This window comes from Euleptes europaea, chromosome 3, assembly GCF_029931775.1.
Source record: "Euleptes europaea isolate rEulEur1 chromosome 3, rEulEur1.hap1, whole genome shotgun sequence".
NCBI lineage: Eukaryota > Metazoa > Chordata > Lepidosauria > Squamata > Sphaerodactylidae > Euleptes > Euleptes europaea.
Window position 1 is genome coordinate 6,190,726 of NC_079314.1, and position 26,074 is coordinate 6,216,799.

General features: G+C 49.7%; 2 protein-coding genes across 2 annotated transcripts in view; one reads left to right on the top strand and one right to left on the bottom strand.

Moving 5' to 3' along the window:
• The window catches only part of RYR1 (ryanodine receptor 1), a 223,826-nt gene extending 221,810 nt beyond the window's left edge, over positions 1 to 2,016 (top strand). The window contains exons 102-103 of the mRNA XM_056847594.1: positions 906 to 957; positions 1,907 to 2,016. Of these exons, the coding sequence (XP_056703572.1) occupies positions 906 to 957; positions 1,907 to 2,002 (148 nt within the window). The 3' untranslated portion in view covers positions 2,003 to 2,016. The remainder of the gene's footprint in view (positions 1 to 905; positions 958 to 1,906) is intronic.
• Positions 2,017 to 4,749: 2,733 nt separating this feature from the next.
• Positions 4,750 to 26,074, bottom strand: part of MAP4K1 (mitogen-activated protein kinase kinase kinase kinase 1) — a 38,499-nt gene continuing 17,174 nt past the window's right edge. The window contains 23 exon segments of the mRNA XM_056847591.1: positions 4,750 to 4,819; positions 5,340 to 5,395; positions 6,342 to 6,412; positions 6,872 to 6,955; positions 7,049 to 7,117; positions 7,810 to 7,984; positions 8,997 to 9,100; positions 9,265 to 9,323; positions 11,460 to 11,565; positions 13,414 to 13,474; positions 14,769 to 14,845; positions 15,218 to 15,302; positions 15,702 to 15,778; positions 16,870 to 17,026; positions 17,525 to 17,567; positions 18,741 to 18,785; positions 18,900 to 18,964; positions 21,948 to 22,009; positions 22,518 to 22,599; positions 23,127 to 23,246; positions 23,637 to 23,718; positions 24,178 to 24,240; positions 25,161 to 25,292. Coding sequence (XP_056703569.1) covers positions 4,750 to 4,819; positions 5,340 to 5,395; positions 6,342 to 6,412; positions 6,872 to 6,955; positions 7,049 to 7,117; positions 7,810 to 7,984; positions 8,997 to 9,100; positions 9,265 to 9,323; positions 11,460 to 11,565; positions 13,414 to 13,474; positions 14,769 to 14,845; positions 15,218 to 15,302; positions 15,702 to 15,778; positions 16,870 to 17,026; positions 17,525 to 17,567; positions 18,741 to 18,785; positions 18,900 to 18,964; positions 21,948 to 22,009; positions 22,518 to 22,599; positions 23,127 to 23,246; positions 23,637 to 23,718; positions 24,178 to 24,240; positions 25,161 to 25,292 — 1,945 coding nt within the window.

Here is a 26,074-nt window from a genome sequence, read left to right on the forward strand (position 1 = left end):
GAGAAGGACAACCTGGTTCACTTTTGCTACTAGACCTCTTGAAAAGAAACACACCTGAGGGTATCCAGAAACCGGTTGCAATAGATGGGTTTCCTATGCCCAAATCATCCATCGCTGATGTTGTAGCCATCAAGGAATGGCCTGCATGTGTAGTCTTGCCCGGAGCATAGAGGAGGTATCCGACATGCAGAATGGGGTGGGGCTGCAGTGAATAGAAGTGATATCTGGCAAATGGGAGTGGACCTGGTCAGAAAAGGTTGGGCTGTGAGGAGGGAACTGAAGGAAGAGAGACGAGTGGTACCACATGGGTGCTATGGGAGGTACTTCCAGGTATAAGGGGCTTCAGAGTAGTTGGGAGAGTTATTTAAGGGATTGGATGAAATAGAACGGGCACAACATATTCTTTATGTTAATTTTAATTATATTGGTCATACAGCCAATTCAGCTCTGAACAGAACACACAACATATTCTAAGGCCAGTGGAATGCAGAATGTGAGAGTGCAGAAAATGTTCAGCGGAAAGCTAGTTGTCCCCTCCCCCCTATTTTCTATGCTGATTTGGGTGGGCAGCATGCAAACTGCAGAAGCCGTTCTTGACTAGCAGGCACTAGCCCTTCTGGCCATGCCTTCCAGCAGAGAACCAGCACATCTGGTAGCACTTCACATTCATATCCGGAAGCACTTTCTATTCGCATCCGGAAGCACTGGAAGGATACTACCCACCGCGTTGCTTACAGAGCAATACAAGATAGGGCACACGTTTTTCCAAACCTGCACACCTGCTGTTTGTTGCTATATTTGGCAGGATTCAGGGAGTTTGCCTGAGGGAAGCAAAGAAAGAAGGATTTGAGGGGGGGTCACAGCCTTAAACTCCTCGTCACTCTCTGCTTCTCTACCTCCTGCAGGTTCTTCCTCATGTATCTTATCAATAAGGATGAAACGGAGCACACCGGCCAGGTAAGGGGGAGCTCACGTGTCTTGCCAGATATGGAAGAAGGGGAGACTTACCAGCACCTGGAGATGACCATTGTTTTAACACCCTAACAAAGAGGCAGTAACTGGCAACCCCTGGGGGAGGGGCCGTGGCTCAGTGTTAGAGCATCTGCTTGGCATGCAGAAGGTCCCAGGTTCCATCCTCGACATCTCCAGTTAAAGGGACCAGGCAAGTAGGTGATGCGAAAGACCTCTGCCTGAGGCCCTGGAGAGCCGCTGCCAGTCTGAGTAGACAATGCTGACTTTGATGGACCAAGGGTCTGATTCAGTAGAAGGCAGCTTCATGTGTTCCTGTGTTCAACTGTGCCCCTGCCAAGAAAGTTACAGCTGGCTGCCCAATTGTCAGCTCCAGAAGGGAGAAAAATCTATGGATGCAGCAACAGGATTTGGTGATAGTGGCAGAGAGAGGGAGACAGATTATCTCCAATCCGCTCCATTGTCATAGTGACTGTCGGGCAAAGCTGGCTGCTGACTTGTGGGGCAGCGGAGAAAGTCAGCTCCACCTTAAGAGCGTAAGAGAAGAGCCCATCTGGTCCAGCGTCCTGTCTTGCACACTGGCCAACCAGTTTCTCTGGAGACCCAACATCAGGGGTATAGAGGCCGAGGCCTTCCCCTGACATTGTCTCCTGGCGCAGAGATTCAGAGGTTTACTGCCTCTGAACGCAAAGGTTCCCTTTAGTCAACCATGATAGCCACTGATAGACCTGTCCTCCGTGAACCTGTCCATCACTACGCCCTCTGACAACAAATCCCATTGCATAAAGAAGTATTTCCTTTTGTCTCCTGTGCCTGAAGTTGCTCTGCAAAACTTGGGGGGGGGGTGTTCTTCCTACTAAAGTTTCCTCAGCTCTCCCCCCCACACACATTACAAGGCCCTTCTAGCTAACCAGCCTTTCTTTCCAACCCACTTCAGGAGTCTTACGTCTGGAAGATGTACCAAGAGCGCTGCTGGGACTTCTTCCCTGCTGGCGACTGTTTCCGCAAACAATATGAAGACCAGCTGGGCTAGGTGCCTCCCCGCCCTCCACCAAGGGTGGCCTGGGGAGTGACCTGCTCTAGCCCACTTTCCTTGCCCTTCTTGCCTGGGGGTGGGGGGCAGTTACGATGCAGGGTGGCACACCTGATCTGGCCTTTTAAAAATAATAATTTGGGGGGGGGAGCAGAAGAGGCTGACACGCCCTCCTGCCCCATCATCACCGCAGTTTCTTCTGTCGCCTGCTGCTGACCCCCACAATCCCCCTCCCTGGCTACCTGGGATGAAGAGACATGTTTTCCTGCCCTCTGGAGAAACTATCTGATTCAGGACCGTTTGGGTGAGCTTGCACCCGGGGCTCCCGTTAGCATCACGCCTGGCCAGTAACTCTTTGGGTAGATTTCTGTCCTGCAGGGGGTGGGGTGGGTGTTCCATGCAATATTTCCCTTCCTGGGTCAAAGAGTCCTCCCCCCAGTTTCAAGTGCCTTCTATAGTCTCTTGCCCCTAGGGAGAGGGGAAAGGCTTTGGTGGAGGGAACCAGAGGCTATTTGTGATAAAGAGGAGGAAAGAGGTCTTTTGCTGCTGCCTGTCAAGCATGGCCCAGTCGAGGGGGGACATTGCCGGCGTGTGTGGGGAGGAAGAGAGAGAGAGATGGGTCTTCTGGCCCAGTGAGATACTCGGTTCTCAGTGTGGGGGGCAACTATGCAGATCTCTCCCCCCGCCCTTTTGCCATCCCTCACAGTGTTTCCCTCACCCTTAAGCTTTGTCTTATCTGTGGGGGTTAGTGCTATTGATGGTGGGGGGTGCGTTCTCTGTTCCAGTGGATTCATTTTGGAGCTACGGAGGCGCCCCTCAACTGACCCCTCTGTCTGTGCGTGTCAATGGATGCAGGCACCAGGTTTTTGTGCACCCACACCTCCTGGCTGCTCTGGCCCCCTCCTCTCCCGTCTCCAACTGCTTGTGTCTACTGTCACTGCCGTAGGAAATTTTAAGCCTGGTCTAATGTGGGGGGGGGAGCTGGGAGGATCGATCCGGTTGTTCCCCCCTCTACCTGGTTTGTTTCCCTGCCAATAAAACCATAGATTGCTGCAACTGGCCTATGCGTGCGCAGATTTGTCCTTGCGTGCAGCAGAAGGGTGGCGGACCACTAAACACGGCACATGGGTACCAGCACTTTTTATTCCTCTCTCCTTGGTCAGCAGGAGGCTGAAGGTAGGCCCTAATTCCCATCTATCAGTGGTTCTCACTGGGCGGCTCACAGAGAGCCATGTTTTCTATCACCACCAAACAAAAGAGCCCCATGACGACTGTATGCTCTCTGTGCCAGTCCACCAATCAATTACAAAAGATATGACTATTAATATTAGGAGTGTGCATTCAGCAAAGCCGAACTGGAAAAAAATGCCCCTTTAAGTAGTAGCTGGCAAATCCCAATCCTGAAAAAGCTGAAAAATCAGCTTTTTTCAGGATCGTTTTGGGATTGCAAGCTACAGCTTGTTTTAAAAGTTTTCAGGTCCAATATGCCTAAAACTGAATTTTCCCGGATTTTTTTTTTTTTGCACACCCCTAATTAATATTAAACTATGTGACTATAACCTTTTGGTAGTTTCAGAGGTGGGGAGGCCGTGTCGGCCTGCGGTGGATCAGCTAGATTTGAGTCCAGGAGCACCTGAGAGACCAGCAAGGTTTTTTTGGGAGGGGGGGCCCCATATGAGCGCTGTCGAGAGTCTGAGAGGCTCCCTTGGTCAGATCTGCTGAAGGGAGCTTTGACTCTCAAAAGCTTATGTCCCAAATAATCTTTTCCCCCATGTTTTATTTTGTAATAATAATAAAAACAGAATATATACAAAGTATGATCACCTTTACAGATAAAACAGTAAACATTACTTTGCCCAGTAAAAAGAAAAAATATCTCAATAATAAATATAAGTATATAAATAGAATAGTAAATATAAGTATAAAAAGCTGTGACACCCCCCCACCCCCACTGGAGTGCTAGCTAATTATCTTAATATTTTTAAATTTAAAATCTTGTAATTCTTTAATTGACCATTATATTTATATTCATCCATATATTAAAATAACTTCTAACACAATATGACTGAATAGACACGGTGTAGAATTCTACTAAAATTCTACTGTTCCCAATATTGGAAAATTGAGTTTACCATTAAATTGAAAATTGAGTATACCATTGAACGTTTTCAAAAGTTTCTAAATTTCATAGCATTTTATAAATGTCCCATCGTTGTACTCCTTCCTGTTCCCTCCCCTCCACTTGCCCCAAATAATCTTGTTGGTTTCTAAGGTGCGACTGGACTCAAATCTAATTGAATAACCTTTGAAAGGACTGTGGCGCCTCTGAGCGTGTGTGGTCATCTCTCTCAGCCCCACTGCTGGGCTCCAACACTTCTTCAAATAAAATTCAAAGAACCCACTCAGAGGACGGCGGCTTTTATTAAGACAAGGTCATACATCTGAGGAAAACATGAAACCAGGAAATGGCCATTGCTGTCTGCCTGGCGGGAATAGGCCGTTCAGGCAGGCCCAAAAGCTTCAGGCCGGGCAAACAGCAAAATACTGAGTTGTGTCCTTTGTCCTGCTGCTTTCCTTAGCCCCTTCAGGAGAAGCACTTTGAAGCACAGCAGCATTGCCCTTCTGCATCTTCCTCATCTCTCGGGGTGAGCCACACTGTAGAGAGGGAGCTCCTAGCTGTCACCCAGCCACACGGGGACTGGGGACGGCCCCATGGGTCACACACAGTCCACGCAAAAACGTTTCCGTCATTCCAGTACATAGAGGTTGCTGGCGGAACTGGGATTGTCCACGGGCCGTGTCTCCAACACAACGGTACTGGCAAAGGGAGAAGCAAGATCAGTGGGGATAACTGGAGGCTCTGGGCTGGCCCAGCACCCTCTGCAGCCTTTGCAAAGGAACACGAGGCACATGGACCAGGAGCTGCGTGAGGAAACTGCCCACAGCTGGCCCTAAAATGACCAGAGGCAGGGCAGGATAGAGCACCCATGCCTCTCTCTGGCAGACCCAGGTCTCCGCTGCACTGCCTCCCCAAGCAGGAAAAGGCTGATCCAGTGAAGACCACAGCTCTTCTGGCAACCTTTAAGCTCCGGCTCTGGCCAGCTCTTGATAGCCGCCTGCTGTACCTAACAGGGCAGTCCACAGGGTGGGAAATTGGATGTTTGGCTAAAGGGACAGAGGGGAGGGGGCAGTCCCCCAACTTCTGCATAATTCACAGAAAGGGAAGCAGCAGGCCAGGTAGGGAACTGAATATGGGCCGGGTGTGTGTGCATTGGGGAGCATGTATGCCAGGGCAACCGCATGAAGATGGGATTTGAGGGGAAGGGGGTGCTCGTACCTGGAGGATCCCAGGAAGCGGAAAGTCCAGCACTGGTCCTGCAACTCTTGTTCCAGCTGGAAAGAGAGGGTGCAGTGTCAGGGGTGGCTGCTGTGACACCCCCCCACCCCCACTGGAGATTCTGAGAACCCCAATGCTCTCCTTGCACCCAGCCCTGAATGGGGGAGGGAGTTAATAGGCAAGCAAACTGAGTCACTCTGGAAGTGGATAGGACTAAACAGGAGAGAGGCTGTGGCTCAGTGGTAGAGCCTCTGCTTGGCATGCAAAAGGTCCCAGGTTCAATCCCCGGCATCTCCAGTTAAAGGGACTAGGCAAGTAGGTGATGCGAAAGACCTCTGCCTGAGGCCCTGGAGAGCTGCTGCCGGTCTGAGTAGACAATACTGACTTTGATGGACCAAGGGTCTGATTCAGTAGAAGGCAGCTTCATGTGTGTTCAACCCTGCCAGAAATTTAACAAAAGGGAAGACGTCCCCCATCCCAGATCATCATTTCTGCTTTCTCCCATCGTGGCAAACATCTTATTTCTTCCCCCAGTAATCCAGAAACTATGGTAGGGGAGGGGCCATGGCTCACTGGCAAAGCATCTCCTTAGCATGCAGGAGGCCCTGGGTTCAACCCCCAGCTTCTCCATTTAAAAGGACCAGGTGGTAGGTGATCAGAAAAGCCTGAGACCCTGGAGAGTCGCTGCCAGTCTGAGTAGGAAAGGCTGACTATGATGGACCGCTGGTCTGATCCCGTATAAGGCAGCTTCAGGCGTAGATTGGACGAACAGAGACAGGTGGGTGCATTTGGGGAGGGAGAAGATTGAGAAGCAGAGAGGGAGAGAGAGAGAGAGAAAAGCTCCCACATAGAGGGCTCCAGTGCCTTGACCCAACCGGGCAGGCAGGACTTCTGGGAGGTCGGGGAGTTCTAGGCTGTGCTGTATCAGGAACCGACACCCTCCCTCTCACACACATCCCCAGGGGCCCCACAGCATCGACACGGGAAAGGTTCTCTTTGTACCTGGCCTGATCCGAGAGGCTTTATCTGCACTCCGTGGCGCCAACATGCATGCACACGGTCCCGTACCACTGCTGAGGAGAGACCGAGACCAGAGTTTGACATGGCTTCCTTTTCCCAAGCGAAGGGCCACCCGGGGACAAAACAAAACCCTCCCATCCATGAATGGGGAGATGGCTCCTCTTGCTTTGTGTGGAAAGAAAGTCATGGGTTGGGGGGGGGGGATTTAAACTGTAGCATCCTAGGGTTGAAAGGGACCCAAAGTCTTAATTCAGGGCAGGATTCTGCATCAAAATCGCACATGCACTTCACTGCCAATGGGACATAGCTTGTTATCAGGCACCACTATGAATTGGAATCACAAACCAGGATCACTGCAGGAGCTGGATCCATATCAGGATCCCATCTGATGCCAAATTGCAACTAGGCCTGGGGAGGGACACCTCTGTGAGAAAAATGCAAGCTGCACCACTGCTAAGGACAGGATTTGGGTGGGTGGGGGGACGGAGCAGAGTCGGCTGAAAGGAACCTACCGACTGACTCCACCGCCACGTCAAAGGTGATCTCTGGCGGACATGGAAGCAGAGAGCCCTGGAGGCTGACAAACTTGACACTTCCTGAAAAACAGAATGGCAGTTTGAGCTGTAAACAAGAAATCGCTCCCCACCCCCAGCCCACATGTGCCGGCGGCCTCTTCTCTCCCCACTTACTGTCCATCAGAACCATGACTCTCTCGCTGTCGAACTGGGACACCTGGACAGGCCCAGACCATGCATGTTCTGTGGAGAAATGTGCACATTTTTATTTCATGCTGGGTTTAACGGTAAAGATTTCTGCCCGGCTTTGTCACCCAGCGGGGGTGAAAGGGAAGAAGAACCCTTCTCTGAGGCTCCAGCAGCCTGGCGAGAATATGGTGGGATGGAAAAGGGCAAGTCTGCTCCCAGGCCTTGGCAAAGGGGAACATTTTGCCAGTCCTAGCAGGGCCTGATCTAGGGGGTGCTAAGGGAGGCGCCTGCACCGGGCAGCACACGGGGGGGGGGGGGCGGCAGCAGCAGCAGATAATATAAAGAATATATATGGGGGGCGTCAATTTGTACTTTTGTCCCCCTTCAAAATAATGTAGATCTGGGCCTGAGCCTTAATTCCTGGCCAGCATGGCTACCTCTCCACACCACGCAAATGATAACCTTTCCATATAACCTAGGGACCTACAACCAATCCTGGAAGCAGGCCTAAAGGGCTACCCCAGAACAGAATAAGGGAGCAGGAGGCAGAAAGCAGCCTCTGGACTAGGTGGCTCTGGTAGAAATCTGAGCAAGCCTCCCCTGTCCAGCAGAGCAGAACCATCTCCAGGACCAGCCCATCTCCTAGCTAAGGAACCCAAGGCTGGAGAGCGCCCCCTCCAGGGCTGGGTTCAGGTGTGGCTGCCCAAACCCCCTGCCATGCAGACAGGTGTTTCCGCCGCCCCTACCGGAACCATCATCGATGAACCAGGAGGTAAGCGAATTGAGGTTGATGACGTGGAATTCCACAGCCTGACTGGGCAAACCCTTGCTCACTCCAATGCAGATCACCGGGTACTCTTCATGGGGGGTTACCAGCATCTCAAAAACAGGCAGCAGCGACGGCAGAGGGAAGTCAAAATACTGGCAGAAGAGGGAAGATATGGCAGTTCTTAGTACCCATCAGCAATAAACGAAATCACAAGCACGCAGCTGGTGCTTTCAAGGGCTCAGAGAACACACAGCATTGCTTCCTGGTCCTTACTGCAGCCCTGTAAGGTAGGCTGGGATTGTTCTCTGCCGATTACAGATCTGGGAATGGATGGTCTTGCTCAGGCCACCTAGCGGTTTCATGGCAGAGGAGAGAGACTTCTGCTGTCACCTCTGTTTGCCTCTGCCCTGGCCTGAACATCCCAGGCTAGCCCAGTCTCATCAGATCTTGGAAGCTAAGCAGGGTCAACCCTGGTTAGTATTTGGATCGGAGACCACCAAGGAAGTCCAGGGTTGCTGTGCAGAGGCAGGCAATGGCAAACCACCTCTGAACATATCTTGCCTTGAAAGCCCTAAGAGTCGCCACAAGTTGGCAGCAACTTGACGGCACTTTCCACCATCAACCCTTCCCTCTGCTTGGCCTCTGAGGCTGGCCAGATGAGGCTGTGGAGGATGCTATTTTTGAAAAGTCTGCTCTACTTGCCTCTTTCGGAAACATCTGTATTCTCCTTTCAAAGCAGACATGTGCCTTTTCTTCCAAGCATCCAGGAGATATTGTAGTAAACTTAACTGCTGGAGCCTCCTCAGTAATTAAACATCCAGCTTTCCTCAGCTGACAGCCACCACCACCCCGCCCCACAGGAGCACAGGGCAGATGTTCCCAGACTGATGTGCTGCCTGTGTCAAATGAATTTATCTAGAAAGGCTCCCAGGAGCCTAAAGTAGCCATTGAAGGGGGAGGTTTATTGCTCCATCACTCGCTGAGCTGACGTCTGCTAGGGATGAGGGTTGATTCTCCTGTATCTGTGCACTGAAAGGGACTCAGTTTGGGACCATTCAGTTGTTACCAATGCAGAAACACAAGCAGAACCCACTCATCCTTAAAGGATGCCCATCGCATATCTGCCTGAGTTCAATTTCCCTCCCTCTTGCTGCAGAGTCTTACCTTGACCAGCATGAACTTCTGCATGGGTTCATACCACTGCAACAGGACCACCCCTGCCTCCAGTGCCCCGCACAGGTAGTGGCAGCCAGTCAGCTCATTCCTGGCTGCAAGGGAAAGGACGATGCACAGAGTTAGCAACAAAGATTGTGCAGCATCTACCGTTCCTTATTCAGGGTTCAAGCCTCTTTGTAGGCAGTGAAGGAACAGGGCAGCAAGGAGATTTGTGGGCCCTTCTGACCCAACAGGAAAGGGCTGGGTTTGCACTCACCCACACAACACTTCTGGCATCCTTTGGTGTCTGGAATCTTGGTAGTGGTGACATTTTTCCTGCTGGCGGGAGGAAAAGATGAGCACACAGCTTGTGCGGTGGGCAGAAGCAGGGGGGAGGAGGGAGTTTTGGGGAGGCAAGGTGCGATCCTGACAATAAGACGAGCTATACCTGTACCTCCTCCCCTTCCCGTCTCTGCTGTCTTCTCCACTGTCAGATTTCAAACACAAGCTCCTTGTCTGAAACTTTGAAATAAAAAGTGCCACGTACATCAAGAGTACTGGAGAGATACTATCCAGCTACAGTTAAAAGGTGCAGCTGAAGGAGATGGTTGGAAAGTTGGCAACCTCCTCCTGAGCCCACATCACAGGGACCAGCCTTCCTCCATCTTTGTGCTCTGTGTTGGAGTGAGAAACTCAGCATGCCTGGGCATCAGGGGCGCTGCGTCACTATTAAGTGCATACAGGCATACCTCGGAGGTATTGCAGGTTCCGTTCCAGACCACCACAATAAAGCGAGTCACACAAAACTTTGGTTTTCGAGATAAAACAGGTACTTCAAAATGCAGAGAAAGGCAGGGGGAGAGCGAGGTGACCTCTGAAGGTCAGAAACGGCACGCAGAATCAACACAAAGACCCAAAGCTGTTAGAGGGGTGATGGTGAGAGAAACAGCCATGCATGAAAGACCTTAGATTATGTTTCTCGTTCTCTCCTTTCGACTGCAACAGGAATGTGAACAGAATAAATAAATGTAAGTTTTACTTTTTTGCAAAATACATCTTGGGAGATTTATTTGTATTAGTATTACGTGCCATCAAGTCGCTTCTGACTCCTGGTGACCCCATGAATCAATGTCCTCCAAAACATCCTATTGTTAACAGCCTTGCTCATGTCTTGCAAACGGAGGGCCGTGGCTTCTTTTATAGAGTTCAAGCCATCTCATGTTGGGTCTTCCTCTTTTCCTGCTGCCTCCAACTTTTCCTAGCATTATTGCCTTTTCCAATGACTCTTGTCTTCTCATAATGTGCCCAAAGTATGATATAATAGCAGACTTCTATGATTGGACAAACTCTGCTATATTAACCAAATATCCCAATACTCCATCCCTCCGCCTATTGCTCTGCCTGCCGCTACAGCCATTCTTACAGAGGAATCCCAGGGCAAAACCAAGCCAGCTGAGGGGGGGAAAAGGACACTGTAAATTAAACCAAAAGAGAAAGAATATGGTCTTTGGAGGGCTGAGCATGCTCTAGGAGGCACAGAAAACTGAGAAGGAGGTATGAGGGAGAAAACAGAAGTCAGCTAGTTCAAGCCCCTGACAGTTTAGATAATCCTAAAGGGGGAAATGTGAGGAGGTGGGTTATCCCCCACCTCAATTCCTGCCAGGCCCTCAGGTTGTTTCTTATATGATAGTTTTGCATCAGTGAGAATCCTTCTTTCTGGAATGTTTTCTGTAGACAAGTAAGCACCAGAAAAGCCTCTCCTGTTATGATCTCCCTGACTTTTATCTCTTCTGTTTCCCCCCCACCTCCCCAATTCTAGGACTGCCCGTTTCTCTCCCCTCATGCTATTGTTTTAAATCTGCATGGGAACTCCACAACAGACCCTGTACTGCTGTGTGAAACTTTTCAAGCTATACCATGTAGGGGCTTCACCACACTCTGAAACATCGTTTTCTCCAAAACATGATGCTCAGTGATGTTTTGGTTGAGCCTAACAATCACGGGTATTATTTCTGGAATGGTTCTTTAGCTCAGCACGGTGACTTGCTACACTGGGATCAGGCAAAGCTTTGCCAGCACAGAGATGCAATGTTGGGGAGGGGGGAGAATGACACACCGCCTGTTGGATTTTCTGCCTGTTGCACAATTCCCAAAGGAGCAGGAGGCTTGGTAGAGAAAAAGCTGACAAGAACAGCCAAATGCACCCACCGCCACCACCAGAGATAGAGTTGCCAGCTCCAGGTTGGGAAATACCTGGAGATTTGGGGGGGTGGAGCCTGGGGAGGGCAGGGTTTGGGAAGGGGGAGGACCTCATCAGGGTACGATGCCCTAGAGTCCACCCTCCAAAGCAGCTATTTTCTCCAGGGAAAATGATCTCTATTGCCTGGAGCTCAGTTGTAATAGCGGGAAAGTGCCAGCCACCACCTGGAGGGTGGCATCTCTACCAGAGAACCTTCTTGGGGGTGGGATTACCTGGGTAAGAGCCTGTGGGGAGCAATAGCCACTGTGGGACGTTGATCTCTTTTGCACTGCTCATACAAACCCAGTAAATTGTGAGAGAATAGCTGGGGGGATTTGCCTGGATGGAAAGAAAAGGAGAGGAGGAATTAAGGGAGAAGACCCCAGGTCAGGGCAGCTAAGGATGTCTTGCTGGCATTTGGCCCTTCTTGCTATGTCAGACTATTGCCTGTATTCATGTCATTCTTTTATGGTGGCTTTTAAAATAGGTTAAAATGCAACAGTCAACACACCCCTTCCCTTTTAGCCAGCCCTTTCCTTAAGCAATCCAGGACAGCAGCTTAAATCAGCCTGCCACTGGGATCAGTTAACTTACTATTGCACCCATTTTATAGATGAAGCAAGTTAAGGCTGAGAGGCTTTCTCTGCTGGCACAAACAGGTTTCTGCCAGTGCCTTGAAAAGCTTCATTGCTGAGTTTTGCAGTTGAAACTGCAATTAGGAAATACTTTCTAACAGAGCTGTTCCTCAGTGGCTTACTTGGGAGGTGGTGGGCTCTACTTCTTTGGAGGTTTTTTAAGCAGAGGCTGGATGGCCATCTGACAGCAAGGCTGATACTGTGAACGTAGGCAGATTATGAGAGGGAGGATGGGAAGGGATGAGCCAGCGCTCAGCTCTCGTGGCCCTTTCTTACACGACCAGAGAAATGCCAATTGCCACTTTAGGGGTCAGACAGGAATTTCCCTCCAGGCCAGATTGGCCCAGAGATCCTGGAGGTTTTTTGCCTTCCTCTGCGCATATAGCAGGGGTCACTGGAGAAGTTGAATTTCTTGCGTTGTGCAGGGGGTTGGACTAGATGATCCTTGGGATCCCTTCCTGCTCTATGTTTCTAAAGGCACAGATGCAGTTGGACCAATCAGTTGACAACCCTATCCAAAGCAACCTCCAAAGGACTGTCAAAGAGAAATCTGTACTTTGCAGGAGAAACCAGAAACACTCATCTCCTATAGTCTGGCTGCCTGAGAAAACACCTGAGAGATCTTCGGTTTTCCTAATCTTTTAAAGCCACGCTCTGTCCCTGATGGAGGTGTGTTATGTGCTGTCAGGTCACTGATCAATCATGGTGACCCTATGAATTAATGACCTCCAAAACATCCTATCCTTAACAGCCTTGCTCAGGTTTTGTAGGCTGACAGCCGTGGCTTCCTTTATAGAGTTCAAGCCATCTCATGTTGGGTCTTCCTCTTTTCTTGTTGCCTTCTACTTTTCCTAGCATGACTGTCTTTTCCAGTGGCTCTTGTCCTAATGTGACAAAAATACGATAGACTCAGTTTGGTCATTTTAACTTCTAGGGAGAGTTCAGACTTGATTTGATCTAGAACCCACTTATTTGTCTTTTTGGCGGTCCATGGTATCCGTAAAACAACATCCTTTGCTCTTCCTTGTTGAAGAAGTATCTCCCAAGGATATTTTAGAGATCGGACCACATCCATCTTAAGGCAATTCTATTAAGACAGTTCTTTGGGGCAGAGCGGGTTGCCGGTGTTTTTAATGACCCTGGCCTTCCTATGCTCTGAATAGCAGCTTCAACCGCAGACATCAATAGAGAGTTAAGATTTTGAAATGCTTCACAACCCAATTTCTGTAGATTAAACTGCCATCATGAGCGGGCCTGTTGGGGTGGAAGTAGATTCCCCCCCTCAGTTATTCGGCACTAGTTTGGGAAGCAGTCCAGCCCTGCTTCCAGGCATCTGCTTTGTCTATAGAAAGCCTCAAATTCAACCCTTTCCACCTCCCAATTCATAGGGTCTCAGCTGAGAAAAACAGCTGAGCTTGTGGATTCTTCCAAGCTTTGCCAGACTCCCCAATTCACACAGGCGGTTCCGAAGCTTCAACTACATCTTAACTTTCCTGATCTTATTGGTGCCCCTTCCTCCTCCCCCCAGGCCACAATGGTGTGACCAACTCACCTGAAAGTGACATGAGGACATTCTCAATGCTGTACACCCAAGTTGTGCGGCTGTGATATAGCTGCGAAGGAGGAGGACAGAGGAGAAAGAGGTCACAATGACTGAGCAGGGCTACCTTGGTGGTGGCTCCCAATCTTTGGAATTGCCTGCATGAGGAAGCTAGTCTGGTTCATTGGTTACTGGCATTCAGTTGTCTGATTCAGCTTTTATTGTTACTCCAGCGGGGTGGGGGTGGGGGGCTTTGGGGAAATTGCAGATCTGGACAGGTTTGGATCTGTGTGCTTATTTGATGATTCCATGTCTAATTTGGTGTTTCTGTTTTCTTACTTCTTGGTTCTTATTTCCTGTTCTGTTACTTTAAAGTGGCTGCATGTTCTTAAGATTTTAAATACTGATGTGACAAAGATGTTGAATGCATGCTAATTTGACCCAGGACCAGGTAGAAGATAGCAAGTAAAAACATGAGCTGACGAAAGAGCAGGGGCAGGGGAGAAGCTCCAAACTTTGCTGAGTAGTGTAAGGAACTAGGCCTATATGTCTGTCTAATAACTCACCCCTATGCCTATGATCCATGGCAACAGTTTAATTCAGCCTACCACCCTTGCCGCAGTTGAACACATGAAGCTGCCTTATACTGAATCAGACTCTTGGTCCAGCAAAGTCAGTATTGTCTACTCAGACCGGCAGCCGCTCTCCAGGATCTCAGGCAGGGGTCTTTCACATCACCTACCTGCCTAGTCCCTTTAACTGGAGATGCCGGGGATTGAACCTGGGACCTTCTGCATGCCAAGCAGATGCTCTGCCACTGAGCCATGGCCCCTTCCCTGAAGTGACTTAACTCACTATTGCACCCATTTTACAGATGAAGCAAGTCGAGGCTGGAAACTGCCTCTAAGTGCCAGTGGAGAGAGTCCACAGCTGCTTCCGCCGAGATGTTAAGCCAGTTCTCCCGGGCCCTCTTTTCGAAACCCCCACATGTGAGATCATACTCTTGGTATGCATAGCTTGGTATTTATAATAGTAACCACCTCCTAATAGTAAACCCCACATTTATATTTCTTGTTAATCTGCAATAATAAAGGTACTTTCCAAGGGAGAGGAGAAATCTACGCTCCTGCCTAGGTTGGGGTATAAGGGACCCTTGGGCTCAACCAAATGCCTGCAGGCTGACCTGGGTGAGCACAGCCGGGTGGTTAAAGGCTGTTAAGGGGTAGGTAAGACAGGCCCAAGTGAGTTTGCATTTTAAAATTAGGTTTATTGGGCCACCGGCATCAGAATCAACCAGCAGCTCTCCTCTTGTCCCCTTCCCCAATCCCTTCCGCCCCCTCCCCCCTCAAGCTCCTCATCCTTCTTACCAGCTCCAGGGTTGGCTCTGAATCACTCTGGTTCAAGGCAAAGATTCCTTCTTCGGCACTCAGGATTAAATGTGGCTCTGTGGAGAATGAGGGGGGGGACAGGTGAGTGGAAAACGGCACGCTTGAGTTACTGAAGTACATCTGCACTTGTTCTGAGACACACGCACACCACCTTCTGTTTTAGACTCAAATTCCTACATTGGCCTTCCCAAAGCAAAGACTCAGAAGTATTCAAATGTGGAAGCTGAACAGATCTGGAGCTGTCCAGGACGGGACAGAGACCCCAGATCTACATGTTCCCCCGCCTTCTTGAGGCTGTAAAACACACCAATGAGGACTAGAGCCTTGAAGCTGCTATGGAGTGTTGAAAAGCAGTCGGCAAAAGGACTGGAAAAGAGAGGCATGAGCTGGGCTACCCTGCTCTCTCTGAGGTCTTTTCCCCCACCAACCTTTCGTGTTGGGATGGACCCACGCCGTAGCCGAGGTGACGTGCAAAGGACACTCATTAAAAACTTTCCTGAAGAACATCCTGTCCTGGAAAGAGAGGATGGTCAGTAATTCCTAAATGAAATAAAGGTTCCTGTATGTTCAAAGCACTCAAATATAGAAAAGGTTGCATCTCTGTGTGATTCCCCGTTCTAATCCAGCTTTCTCCTAACCAGCCTCCACTAGTAAGTCTGTCACTTCTCTCCATCCGGCTCGATTTGATCATTCAGATATCTCTGAGAAGCAAATGCAACAGGATTGGCTGGAGGAGGCTGCTCATTGGATCTCTGAATGAGTCACTGTTCCTCCCAATCTGCAAGCTTGTGTAGGATAGCAACGTGTGCAGTCATTTTCTTTTAACGCTTTAAAAGCAAAGCATTTGGGGTACAATGAAAGAAGTGTACTCCTCTGTCAGATGCTCAGAAAAAACAGGACAAAGGCACTCACTGGTTTCTGTCTCCTCCCTGGCTTGGGGGGCAGGAGGGGGGGCTTTTCCATCTGGCGAACCGGCCGCAACTCCGGCACTGCAGGGGACAAGTCAAGAATCAACCCCTCCCACTCCATCTGAGACCCCAGAAGGCCCAACTGAACCACCAAAGGGCCCCACATGGTTGTCTAGGACAGCCGGAGGCAAAAGGGGCATCCCTCCAGTGGCTGCTGCAGGTTGGAATTCATAGTCGGTGCAGTTTGTATTTGGGTGGTCTGACACAGTTAAATGCAAGGCTGCCAACATTACCTTAATAATAATATTTAGAATATGTGCAGAGGTTGGGCAACATTCTCATCCCTGTACAGCAGAATTGGGGAAGGGGCTTGCCTAAGACCACCGGATGCGTATTTGATAGATCTGAATGGGCGGGGGGGATTCCTTGACTCCTAGTTCTCCCAGGACTACACCAACAAATCTGAACCTCTTTCTTAAGTGACCAGGGTCCCATGTGTCTGTCAATCGGCCCAGTGCCTTGGCTAGGGATGCCAGCCTCCGGGGGTGGGGGGTGGGGATCCCCCAGAATTACAGCTCAGCTCCAGACTACAGAGATGAAGTCCCCTGGAGAAATAGATACTTTGGAGGGTGGGGCTCTATGGCACCCCACTGAGGTCCCTGTCCTCCCCAGGCTCCACCCCCAAATCTCCACGAATTTCCCAACCTGGAGCTGACAACCCTACCCCCTTATCCCTCAGGGGGGACCTGGCAACCCTAGCCTTGACACTTGTTGGCACATGGGGAGGGTGCGGGCAAGCTCTCTTCTCATTGACCAGCTGGGCAGAAGCCTCTCCAAATATCCTCACATCTGTGTTACATAAAAAGGATAGGGACTGGGGTAGGAGGGAGATCCCTACACATCTCTTCCGCAAAGGGTGGTACTTTCCTCCAGTGGAAGGCACTTTCCCTGGCACTTCCATTCATAGGATAGATCCATATGATCAAGACCAGAGATTTCTCTTTCGAATTAAAGCTATGAGTTCAGGGGAGGAGGCATAGAATATCCCTCGAAGGCGTGCAGTCCTTTCTACCTCCTGGGGCTACTGTTCTGCTAGAGCACCTTCGTTTATGAGCACAGAGGGCTTGCTGGCGCTGCAATTCGTCTGTGAATTTTCTTTGGGCACGTTGTACCTGATCTGGCGCTGAAGTGGGAGGCCTGAGCTCCCAGTGGAGGGGTCCTGCCCATCACTGGCCCGCTAGAGCACCGCCCCCAAGATCCGGATCTGGCTGAGCACCGCCCAGGGGATCGGTCTGCCACAGTTTCTTCTGAGGAGGTCCAGAGCTTGGGCTGTCAAGAGAGAGGAGGAGAGAAAGTCAGCTCAGTTTAAACCCACTTTGTTAGTGTGAAAAGGAGGTATAAAACAGGCAGCGCCTGGGCCAGCTTGCCCCCCCCCCGAGGGAAACAGGGTACGGACAACCCACATCTGTGCCAATGGGAGCAGCAGGTTGCCAACCTCCAGGTACTAGCTGGAGATCTCCTGCTATTACAACTGATCTCCAGCCGATAGAGATCAGTTCACCTGGAGAAAATGGCCGCTTTGGCAATTGGACTCTATGGCATTGAAGTCCCTCCCCAAACCCCGCCCTCCTCAGTCTCCGCCCCAAAATCCTCCCCACCGGTAGTGAAGAAGGACCTGGCAACCCTATCATTGCCAGATGTGGGGACTGGGGCCAAGGCCAACCTCTGGCCAATCTACTGTCAGGTAACCATCCGGGCCACCTTCTGTTTGGTGTGTTCACGTGTGCAAAAAGGGGGCGTGTTATTTGGATACTACCAAAGACTTACCTTGGGGGGCAGCGGGGGTGGGAGATCAGAGGGTGAGGTGACACTGAAAGGTAAACGGGGGTGAGGTCACACTGTTGTCTTTCCTCCCCCTCCCAGCATAAGATACTTCATCGCAGCAGAATTTACAAATCCAAGACAGGCTCTTTCCTACAAAGAGTGCATTGCAAGACAGCTTGGCTGCAGTCAAGCGTGAATGCACTCAACAGCACCAGGAACAGGTCTGAAAATATCTAGAGAAATCCTCTAGGGACAATTGGAATTTGGGCTATAGATGGTGTTGAAATGCCCAGCAACTGGTGGGGAGGTTCTGTGAGTGGGGGGGGAAGCATCCTGGGAGAAAAATTAAAAACAAAAATAAGGGCTTGTCTGCTTACAGGAAATTCTGACCATAATGTTTCCAGTGATTCCTAGAGCTACCCTTGTCACTTCCAGGTAGCCCTAGGAATCAGCATCTGTCGGGAGTGCTTTGATTGTGGGATCCTGCATGGCGGGGGGAGGGTTGGGGTCACTGGGGATGTGGGGGGAGGTAGTTGTTAATTTCCTGCATTGTGCAGGGGGTTGGACTAGATGACCCTGATGGTACCTTCCAACTCTATGATTCTATGATTCTAAGTAGATGAGGCTTTATTTTTCTTTCTTAAATTTTTCTCCCCAAGACAATTCTATGCCCCCATTTGGCCCAAGTTTCTGCCCACCGATCAAGTAAAGACTACAAGTATCTGGGGGGTCTCTTGCCATAAGGGGACAAATTAGAACCCTAAGTGTGGATCTTAATATAACTTTAATGGGAGATTTTAAATAATCGTTATATTTGGGTGGGCTAGGGCTGAGCATGGACGGGCTTCCTTCTTTCTGCCGATGAGAGCCCTAGTGGCTTCTGTGTACCTTACAAATGCACGGGTCAAGCAGGTAGCAGGCAAGTGGACTGTCTACAAACAGCCTTTGTCTAGCCCCTTAAAACCCTAGGAGTGGCTTCTGTCAAATTCCTGCAGCTTCTTCCACAATCTCTCTCCCTCTCTGGTCAAATGTGAGATTGCCAGAGCTGTTCCTTTCAGGCTGGGTCAGGTGCAAATCCCAGTGGTCTGAGGGAGCAAGGGGGCGTCGAAGGCTATTTGGCATAACCATTTGGAGAGTCCATGACACACAGCCAGAGCTAGTATTTGTAGGTTGTACCCCAACATGAGATGACTGTTTTATGGAAGCAGCTGCCACTTACATGTCCACGTCATCATAATCGTGGTCGGAGTCTGGTGCGTCATCCCTGGTTTAAAAAAAATAAATAGGAAAACCATGTGACATGATTATGGAAGGGGGCCAGGCCAAGCAATGTCTGGATACTCGTGGGGTGAACGAGCAGCCCCGACCTCTCCAGTACCTGGTACAAAACGCTGTGCTGTACAGATGGCTGCCAGTGCCATAGCCGGGGTCCGTGGAGAATTCCTGTGGGCAGAAATCACAGGCCAAATTCACATGTGAACCACTTTTCACCCACTCTCCCACTGTTGATTTTCTCCTGTGCCCAGATCAGACTGGGTTTCCAAATGGACAGAAGAAAAGTGGGATTCCCTGCCTCCTGGGAGCCGTAGCTCTGGCAGCGGTGTGGAAGGAAAGGCAGGGCTCTCCCATGCAGAAATCTCAGCATTCTCACCAAATTACAATTCCCAAGATTCTTTGGGAGAAGCTGCAACAATTGCTTGTAGTGTAGACATGCCCTGCATATCCCATTGCCTTTCAGCCATTCCACAATATCCCACCCTTCCCTGCCCAAAATGTCTGCAAGCTCATTTAAAAAAAAAAAAAATCCCTAATTACCACCATAGTACTACTTTCCTCTCTCCCACCAATGTTATGGTTGCCAGCCTCCCAGAATTACAACTAGCGTTGCCAGGTCCCCCTTCACCACCGTTGGGAGCTTAATGGGTGGGGCTGGGGGGTTGATCAGTGCAATAATGTCACTTCCAGGGTAAATCCGGAAGCGACAGAGACACTCTATCACATTCCTCCCATAACTCTATGTTTTGTTTTGTTTTGGAGGAATGTGCTAGAGCATGATGTTAATCGTCGTCCCCCCTTCAGCTGGCCAGCTTGCCCCCGCCAGCCAGCTGAGTGGCGGCAGGCAGTCTCTTTAATTGGCGGGTGATTGCCCACCATTAGCTGGTATCTGGCAACCCTAATTACAATGGAACTCTAGACTGCAAAGTTCCCCTGGAGCAAATGGCAGCTTCAGGGGGTGGACTCTATGGTATTATACCCCTCTGTCCCCAAACCCCTCCCTCCCTCCCTAGGCTTCATCCTCAAATATCCAGGAATTTCCCCCACCTGGAGTTGGCAACCCTATCCACCACCACCCCTTCCCAAGATATAAAAAATAGACCCTGGGGAAGTTCCTGCAAGAACTTCAGAGTGGTATGGTGCTAAGAAGGAGGCACTCTGCTAAGCTACATCAAAAACTGCATCCTTAGATGTCTCCTCCCTGATCCCCAGTTTGGCATGGTTTGACGAGAAGGAGAGCCAAATAGGTGGGGCATGTCTCCAGGAAGATATCTCGTGTCAACACAGGAAAAAAGGATTGAAAGGACGATGCCTCCCCCAAAAAGAGAAATTTGGGGTTCAACTGCACATTTCTTCCATACCCAGGCAGGAGTAAAAGCAAGAAAACAGCAGGTGAGGAAAGGGTTAAAGTTTCCCTGTCCGTTTCCTCCCCCATCCTCCTCCTCCTTGGTAAAGCAATTCCCAAGGTGGCATTTGCAAACACGCTATTACATTATAATTCTTTACTCCCTCTCCATTTGAAAAATAATCTTCCGTTTAGCCAGCTACTCCTACTAAAAAGAAACTCTACAGATGCAAGAGGTTACATGAGATCAGTCAAGCACTTTGAGACAGACTTACAACACCGTGGCTATCCAGTAAATGTTATACAACAGGCTAAATTTAAAGCCCACTGTAAACCCGGAAATGAATTATTAGTTGAATCTTCTGCTCAAGTAAACACGAGACTAACTTGCATATTACAGTATACATCAATGTCCCCACTCATTAGACGAACTGTTTACAAACACTGGCATCTGGTTCAGCATTTACCCAGCTGCCAGTTACCGCCACACATGGCTTACAGGCGCACGAGATCTTTTAGGGATATGCTTGTAAATACCATACCACGAAATATACCCAGATCCACCTTACCAAAGGGAAATTTTAAGTGTGGCTCCTGTCAAAGTTGTAGATTCATGTTGACAGTACGTGAAATAACTAACCCAGTAACAGGTAGAACCTTCACTATTGAAAGCTTCAACAATTGTGTTTCGCGGTACCTTATTTATGGCATTAAATGTGCATGCCAGTATTGGTACATTGGGAAAACGTCAAGACCGATTAAATATCGCATCAGCGAACACAGATCCAGGATCAGAAATTGTGTACTAGAAGCACCATTAACCCCACATTTTCTAGAAAAAATCACTCAGATGAGGAATTATCCTTTTTTGTATTATGGCGTTTTACTAATACACAGAGAAATGATAGAGTAGATATTGATTTGGTATTGAAGTGTCAGGAATCCAAATACATTCACCTCTTTGATAAATTATACCCTAAAGGATTGAACACATCATTGGACTTAACATGCTACTTGTAAAGTAATTTATACGTTGATTAATCAACAAATAGACTCTGTACCTTTAAATTATTTGTAGCACAACTTGTAATCATGTGACTAGACCTCTTAAAAATGCTGTGTGAGCATGGCTATTTTGCCAATGCGTGAGTTAATAACAGCTAGCGTGTAAGTACATTGCTTTCTTTATGATATTATTGTATTGTGTTGATGATTCTGTATTTTATGCCGTCCACACTGCGTGGTGTTATTGTTTAATTTGTATAGTGGTCCCTGAGGAAGGCTGTCATAAGCCGAAACAGAAAGGATACCGGACTGCTGTAGAAGTGAAAAGGCAACTAACTTTACCTCTTGGACAAAGGAAACAACCCTGATTCAAGGACTTTACAGTCCACCTCATTGATGGTGTATACGTATTGTACAAACATGCGGACAATGTCTTTGTAGATAAAACATTAAGTTGGGTATGAAAATTGAATACCACTTTTGTTTATAAAACTAAGTTGAATGCAGTTTAATTGCTGTCTTATGTTTGCTAACCTACTTACAGCACGCTAACTTTTGTTTGCCAAACCTCCAGGTAGTAGCTGGAGATCTCCTGCTATTACAACTGATTTTCAGCCGATAGAGATTAGTTCCCCTGGAGAAAATGGCCGCTTTGGCAGTTGGACTCTTTGGCATTGAAGTCCCTCCCTTCTCCAAACCCCGCCCTCCTCAAGCTCCGCCCCAAAAACCTCCTGCCGGTGGCAAAGAGGGACCTGCCAACCCTACTGATGCCAGTGTAGGCAGAGAGAAGCAAAGGGATACCATAATCTTGGAGGATTCCAGCCTTTGTCTGCTGCCGGAACCGCCATGGCCAAAATGGTGGGCTGCAACGAGATTAGGGGAAGGGGAGTCAGAACACAGCCTCTTCTAAGGGGGTGGGGGTAAAAGGCAGGGAGATTGCAAGGAAGAGCATTCCTAAGAAAAGTGGAGGTTGGGATGCAAAAGGCCCGGCTGAGGTATTTTGGCACCCGAGGCAAACTGTGACTTTGGCATCCCCAAATTCCACAGAAAGGAGAGTGGGTAGTCTAGAATGAACTTTTTTACTTGCTGGCCACTCACAATGAACAATATAAAAATGAACTCTTCAAATCCCTCCGTGTTCCTTGGGAACAGCAGAGACTCTAGAAGGCAGTTAAGGCCCCACAAAATCTGGCACCCTAGGCAGCCGCCTAGCTTTGCCTTGTGGTTGAGTTGGCCCTGTTGGGAAGGGCGTGACAAGCGGAGGGTCTTTCTTTCTTTTTTAAAACTTTGGGCAGAAACCGAAGTGACCGGGCCGCGCCTTAGGGCAGACCGGCAGCGCTTCAGCTGGGAGTGCAACGAAGGGAGACGTACCGTGGGAATCGGAGCATCTGGGGGAAGTGACTCCTTGCCGGTGGCTGGAGTGGATTCTTCGAGGCACCGGAGGGGGAGGCGGCTGTGGTAGAGAAACGGCCGGTTAGTTGGGGACTGGGGTTTATAAGGATGTGCTTTCCTTATAAGGGCATGATGTAATAATTTTTGCCCCTACTAATCTCACTCGGTTGTGCTTTTTGTACAAGTACTTGACGTAGAATAGATGGTGCGTAGTACTTACCTGTGTTGATTATTTATTACTTCACATTCTAGTGGGCTATGCAAATAATCAATACAGATTTTGGTGATCTGTAATATTTTGGTCTCGCTATGTTGTTGTTTCTGGTAGGATTATAGTTCAACATAGTGGTGCTATTTTTTAATATTGCAGCAACCGCAGCAGGAGGCAGCGCCCCCCCCCCACCCCGTCCTGGGCACTGACAGGATGTTAGAAGAGCCCTGCGGACCAGGAGGGGAGGAGGAGTCCCATGCCTCCGTTCTTCCCCTCCTCATTAATCTTCAGTGCTGCTTTAAGGCAGTGCTGGGGATTCAAGAGGAGGGGAAGAATACAGGCGTGGGAATCTTCCTCCCCTTCCTGTCTGCCCTCACCTCTGTTTCCTCCTCGTCCGCCTCGCCTCTGCAGCTGGAGAGATGCTCAGGATGGCGCAGTTTCTCCAGAAGGTCAAGGGTCAGGCTGGGCCACAGGCCAGGCTGGGCCACGAACTGATGCTGTGGGATGGAGGGGGAAACATGGTTTCTTTGCCCTCTCCAGCAGGTCCTTTCCCTACATGGCCGTAAACTAGCGTGAAGCAGACCCTCAGTCCATCAGAGTCAGTATTGTCTCCTCAGAGTGGCAGCAGCTCTCCCGCGTCTTAGGCAGAGGTCTTTCACATCCCCCATGACCCGGGACTTTCTGCATGCCGAGCAGAGGCTCTACTGCTGAGCCACGGCCCCTCCCCAATGCTCTTGGTGTGACGTAGTTGAAGAACCACTGGCCCAAACCAACATGCGAAAGGACCAGCCTTGGAAGAGGTGCTGGGCAGAGAGAAGAGGGAGGCAGTGCTAAAACTGCCCCAGAATGGAAGGGCTTTGTTTTTGGGGTGGTGGAGTTACACTCACGGTCAGCATCTTGGAGGCGCCTGGGCGTTTCTTGGGGTTCTTGGTTAGCGTCATCTTGACAAAGTTTTGGAAGGCTGGTGTCCTAAAAGAAGGGGAGCACCCCAGAGAGGAAGGCATATTCAGGGGTCTCAATCCAGGGAGCCAGTTACCAGTACTTAGGCCCCTTACTCTCTGTGATGTTGTAGCGTTTTGCCAGAGGAGGCTGCTGCCACCAGCAGAACTGGCCAGCAGGTATCGCTACAGCTACCAGATCTGCAAGTGGTAAGTGACGGAAGTGGCCAGAACATGCCAAACTAGGGTTGCCAACCTCCGGGTGGGGCCTGGAGATCTCCCGGGATTACAACTGATCTCCAGGCAACAAAGATCAGTTCCCCTGGAGAAAATGGCTGCTTTGGAAAATAGGTGCTATGGCATTAAACCCCACTGAGGTTTAATGTTAAAAACGCCTCTACTTCCAGCAAATGAATGGGTGGACGGCGGGTGCCTAAGGATGGAGGGAGGGATGGATGGGCAAGCAACTGGCCTGCCCAACAGTTCTTACCACTTGGCTTTCTCCTTGAGCTTCGGGGGCTGGTAGCCGCTCTTTGTCATGAGAACCAAGACTCTGCAAAAGGACACGGTGGGAGGAAATCAGACCCTGCCCGCAGAACTTCACGATAGCAAATGATTAATTCTGCGCCAGCAATGCACTAATTCTGCAATGATTTTTGCGGGCTGGGGTAGCCACAGGAGGGGCAAGGATGCTAAAAACTCACACACACCCATACTGTGCCTTCTCTACCTTCTGGCTTTGGAGATCTGAAGAATCATCGCATACATGCTTTCAAACTCCACTTTTGATAACCGGTGTAGCTCAACAGCTGAATGAGCTACCAATAGGGAGGCAACCGGTTCAAATCTCTCCTCCACCAGGAACTCAGTAGATGGCCATGAGAACTTAGTTTCAGACCCCTCCCCCATCCATTGTATGGCGATGACAAAGCTGACCAAGAACCACCACAAGGACCACCACAAAATAACGCATGTGCAGTTTTATTTCTACACGCTGGATATTATTATCTTTGCAATCATAGGGACTAGAAATGTGGGTGTTTTTTTTAAATTAAATGACCGCTGAGTTTATGAGGAAGTGTAATTCTCAATCCAGTAGGACCACATTCCATGCTTTTCTGTCCCTTGGAGTGTCGCGCTTTCCCTCTGCAGCCCACAAACCACAGTGGAGTGAGAGGGGGAGGGTTGGGGTCACTGGGGTTGTGGGTTGGGGTCACTGGGAATGTGGGGGGGAGGTAGTTGTTAATTTCCTGCATTGGGCAGGGGGTTGGACTAGATGACCCTGGTGGTCCCTTCCAACTCTATGATTCTATGAGAGATGCCAAATGTCGGTCTATGACACATAGATAGCGGCAGGATCACCCTGAGGCTTCTTTCACCAGCGAGTGAACGTCTCCATTTCCCGTGGCCCAGAGAGAGGTGTGGGGGGGGGGGGGAGAAGAGGAACAAATGACGGCTTCCGAAACAACTCACCGCATCGGGTGCATGTCAAACATGGGGGGCTGCAATTCTGCCAGCTCGATGGCTGTGATGCCCACTGACCAAATGTCGCACAGGACATTGTAACCCCCCTTCATCTCCACTGCAGCCACCTCTGGGGCCATCCTGGAACAGAGAGGGAAGGACACTGGACAGAGGTTCCACGCCCCGATGCAGACACCTTAGAGACCTCCTCCTCCTCTCTCGTGTCCCGCTTTTTCTTTTTGCCGTCAAGACACAGCTGACTTATGACAACCCAAGTGGGGGATTCAAAGCAGGAGACGTTCAGAGGTGGTTTTGCCTTTGCCTGCCTTTGCATCACAACCCTGGTCTTCCTTTGAGGCCTCCCATCCAAATACTTGCCAGGGCTGCCCTGCTTAGCTTCTGAGATCTGACGAGATTGGGCTGGCCTGGGGCTAGCCAGGTCAGGGCTCACGTCCCACTACTATCTCTAAAATCCACCCAGGGCACCCGTTTAGCTTCCATGCAGACGTAGCACTCTTGCTCGAGCTCCCAATCCTCTTTAGGAGGTTGGGTGTACCCCACTGGTTTACCCACTCCTCCCTCCTCCTCTTGCACGAACCTCCCAGCCTTTAATTTTTGGGGCTAACAGTGGCGTTGTTCAACAGTGATGTTCTTGCTAACTGTGGTTAGCACCACACCACAACCATGGTTAGCCATGGTTACCTGTGAGAATGGAATTCTTGCCTGAAGAGGAAAGGAGAAGATGAGGGGAAGGAGCCTGCAACTCTAAGCTTTCACTGGGTTTAAGGATTTCACCTGTGCATCAGCAACGCCTCAAAGGGAGGAATCCCTTACCCTGATTATTGGACAACTTTTCTCCAGAGGTGCTTGTCTCAAGCCTTGTAAGACCTACTTCTCTGGGCTGGCACGTGGAAGGGCAGGGT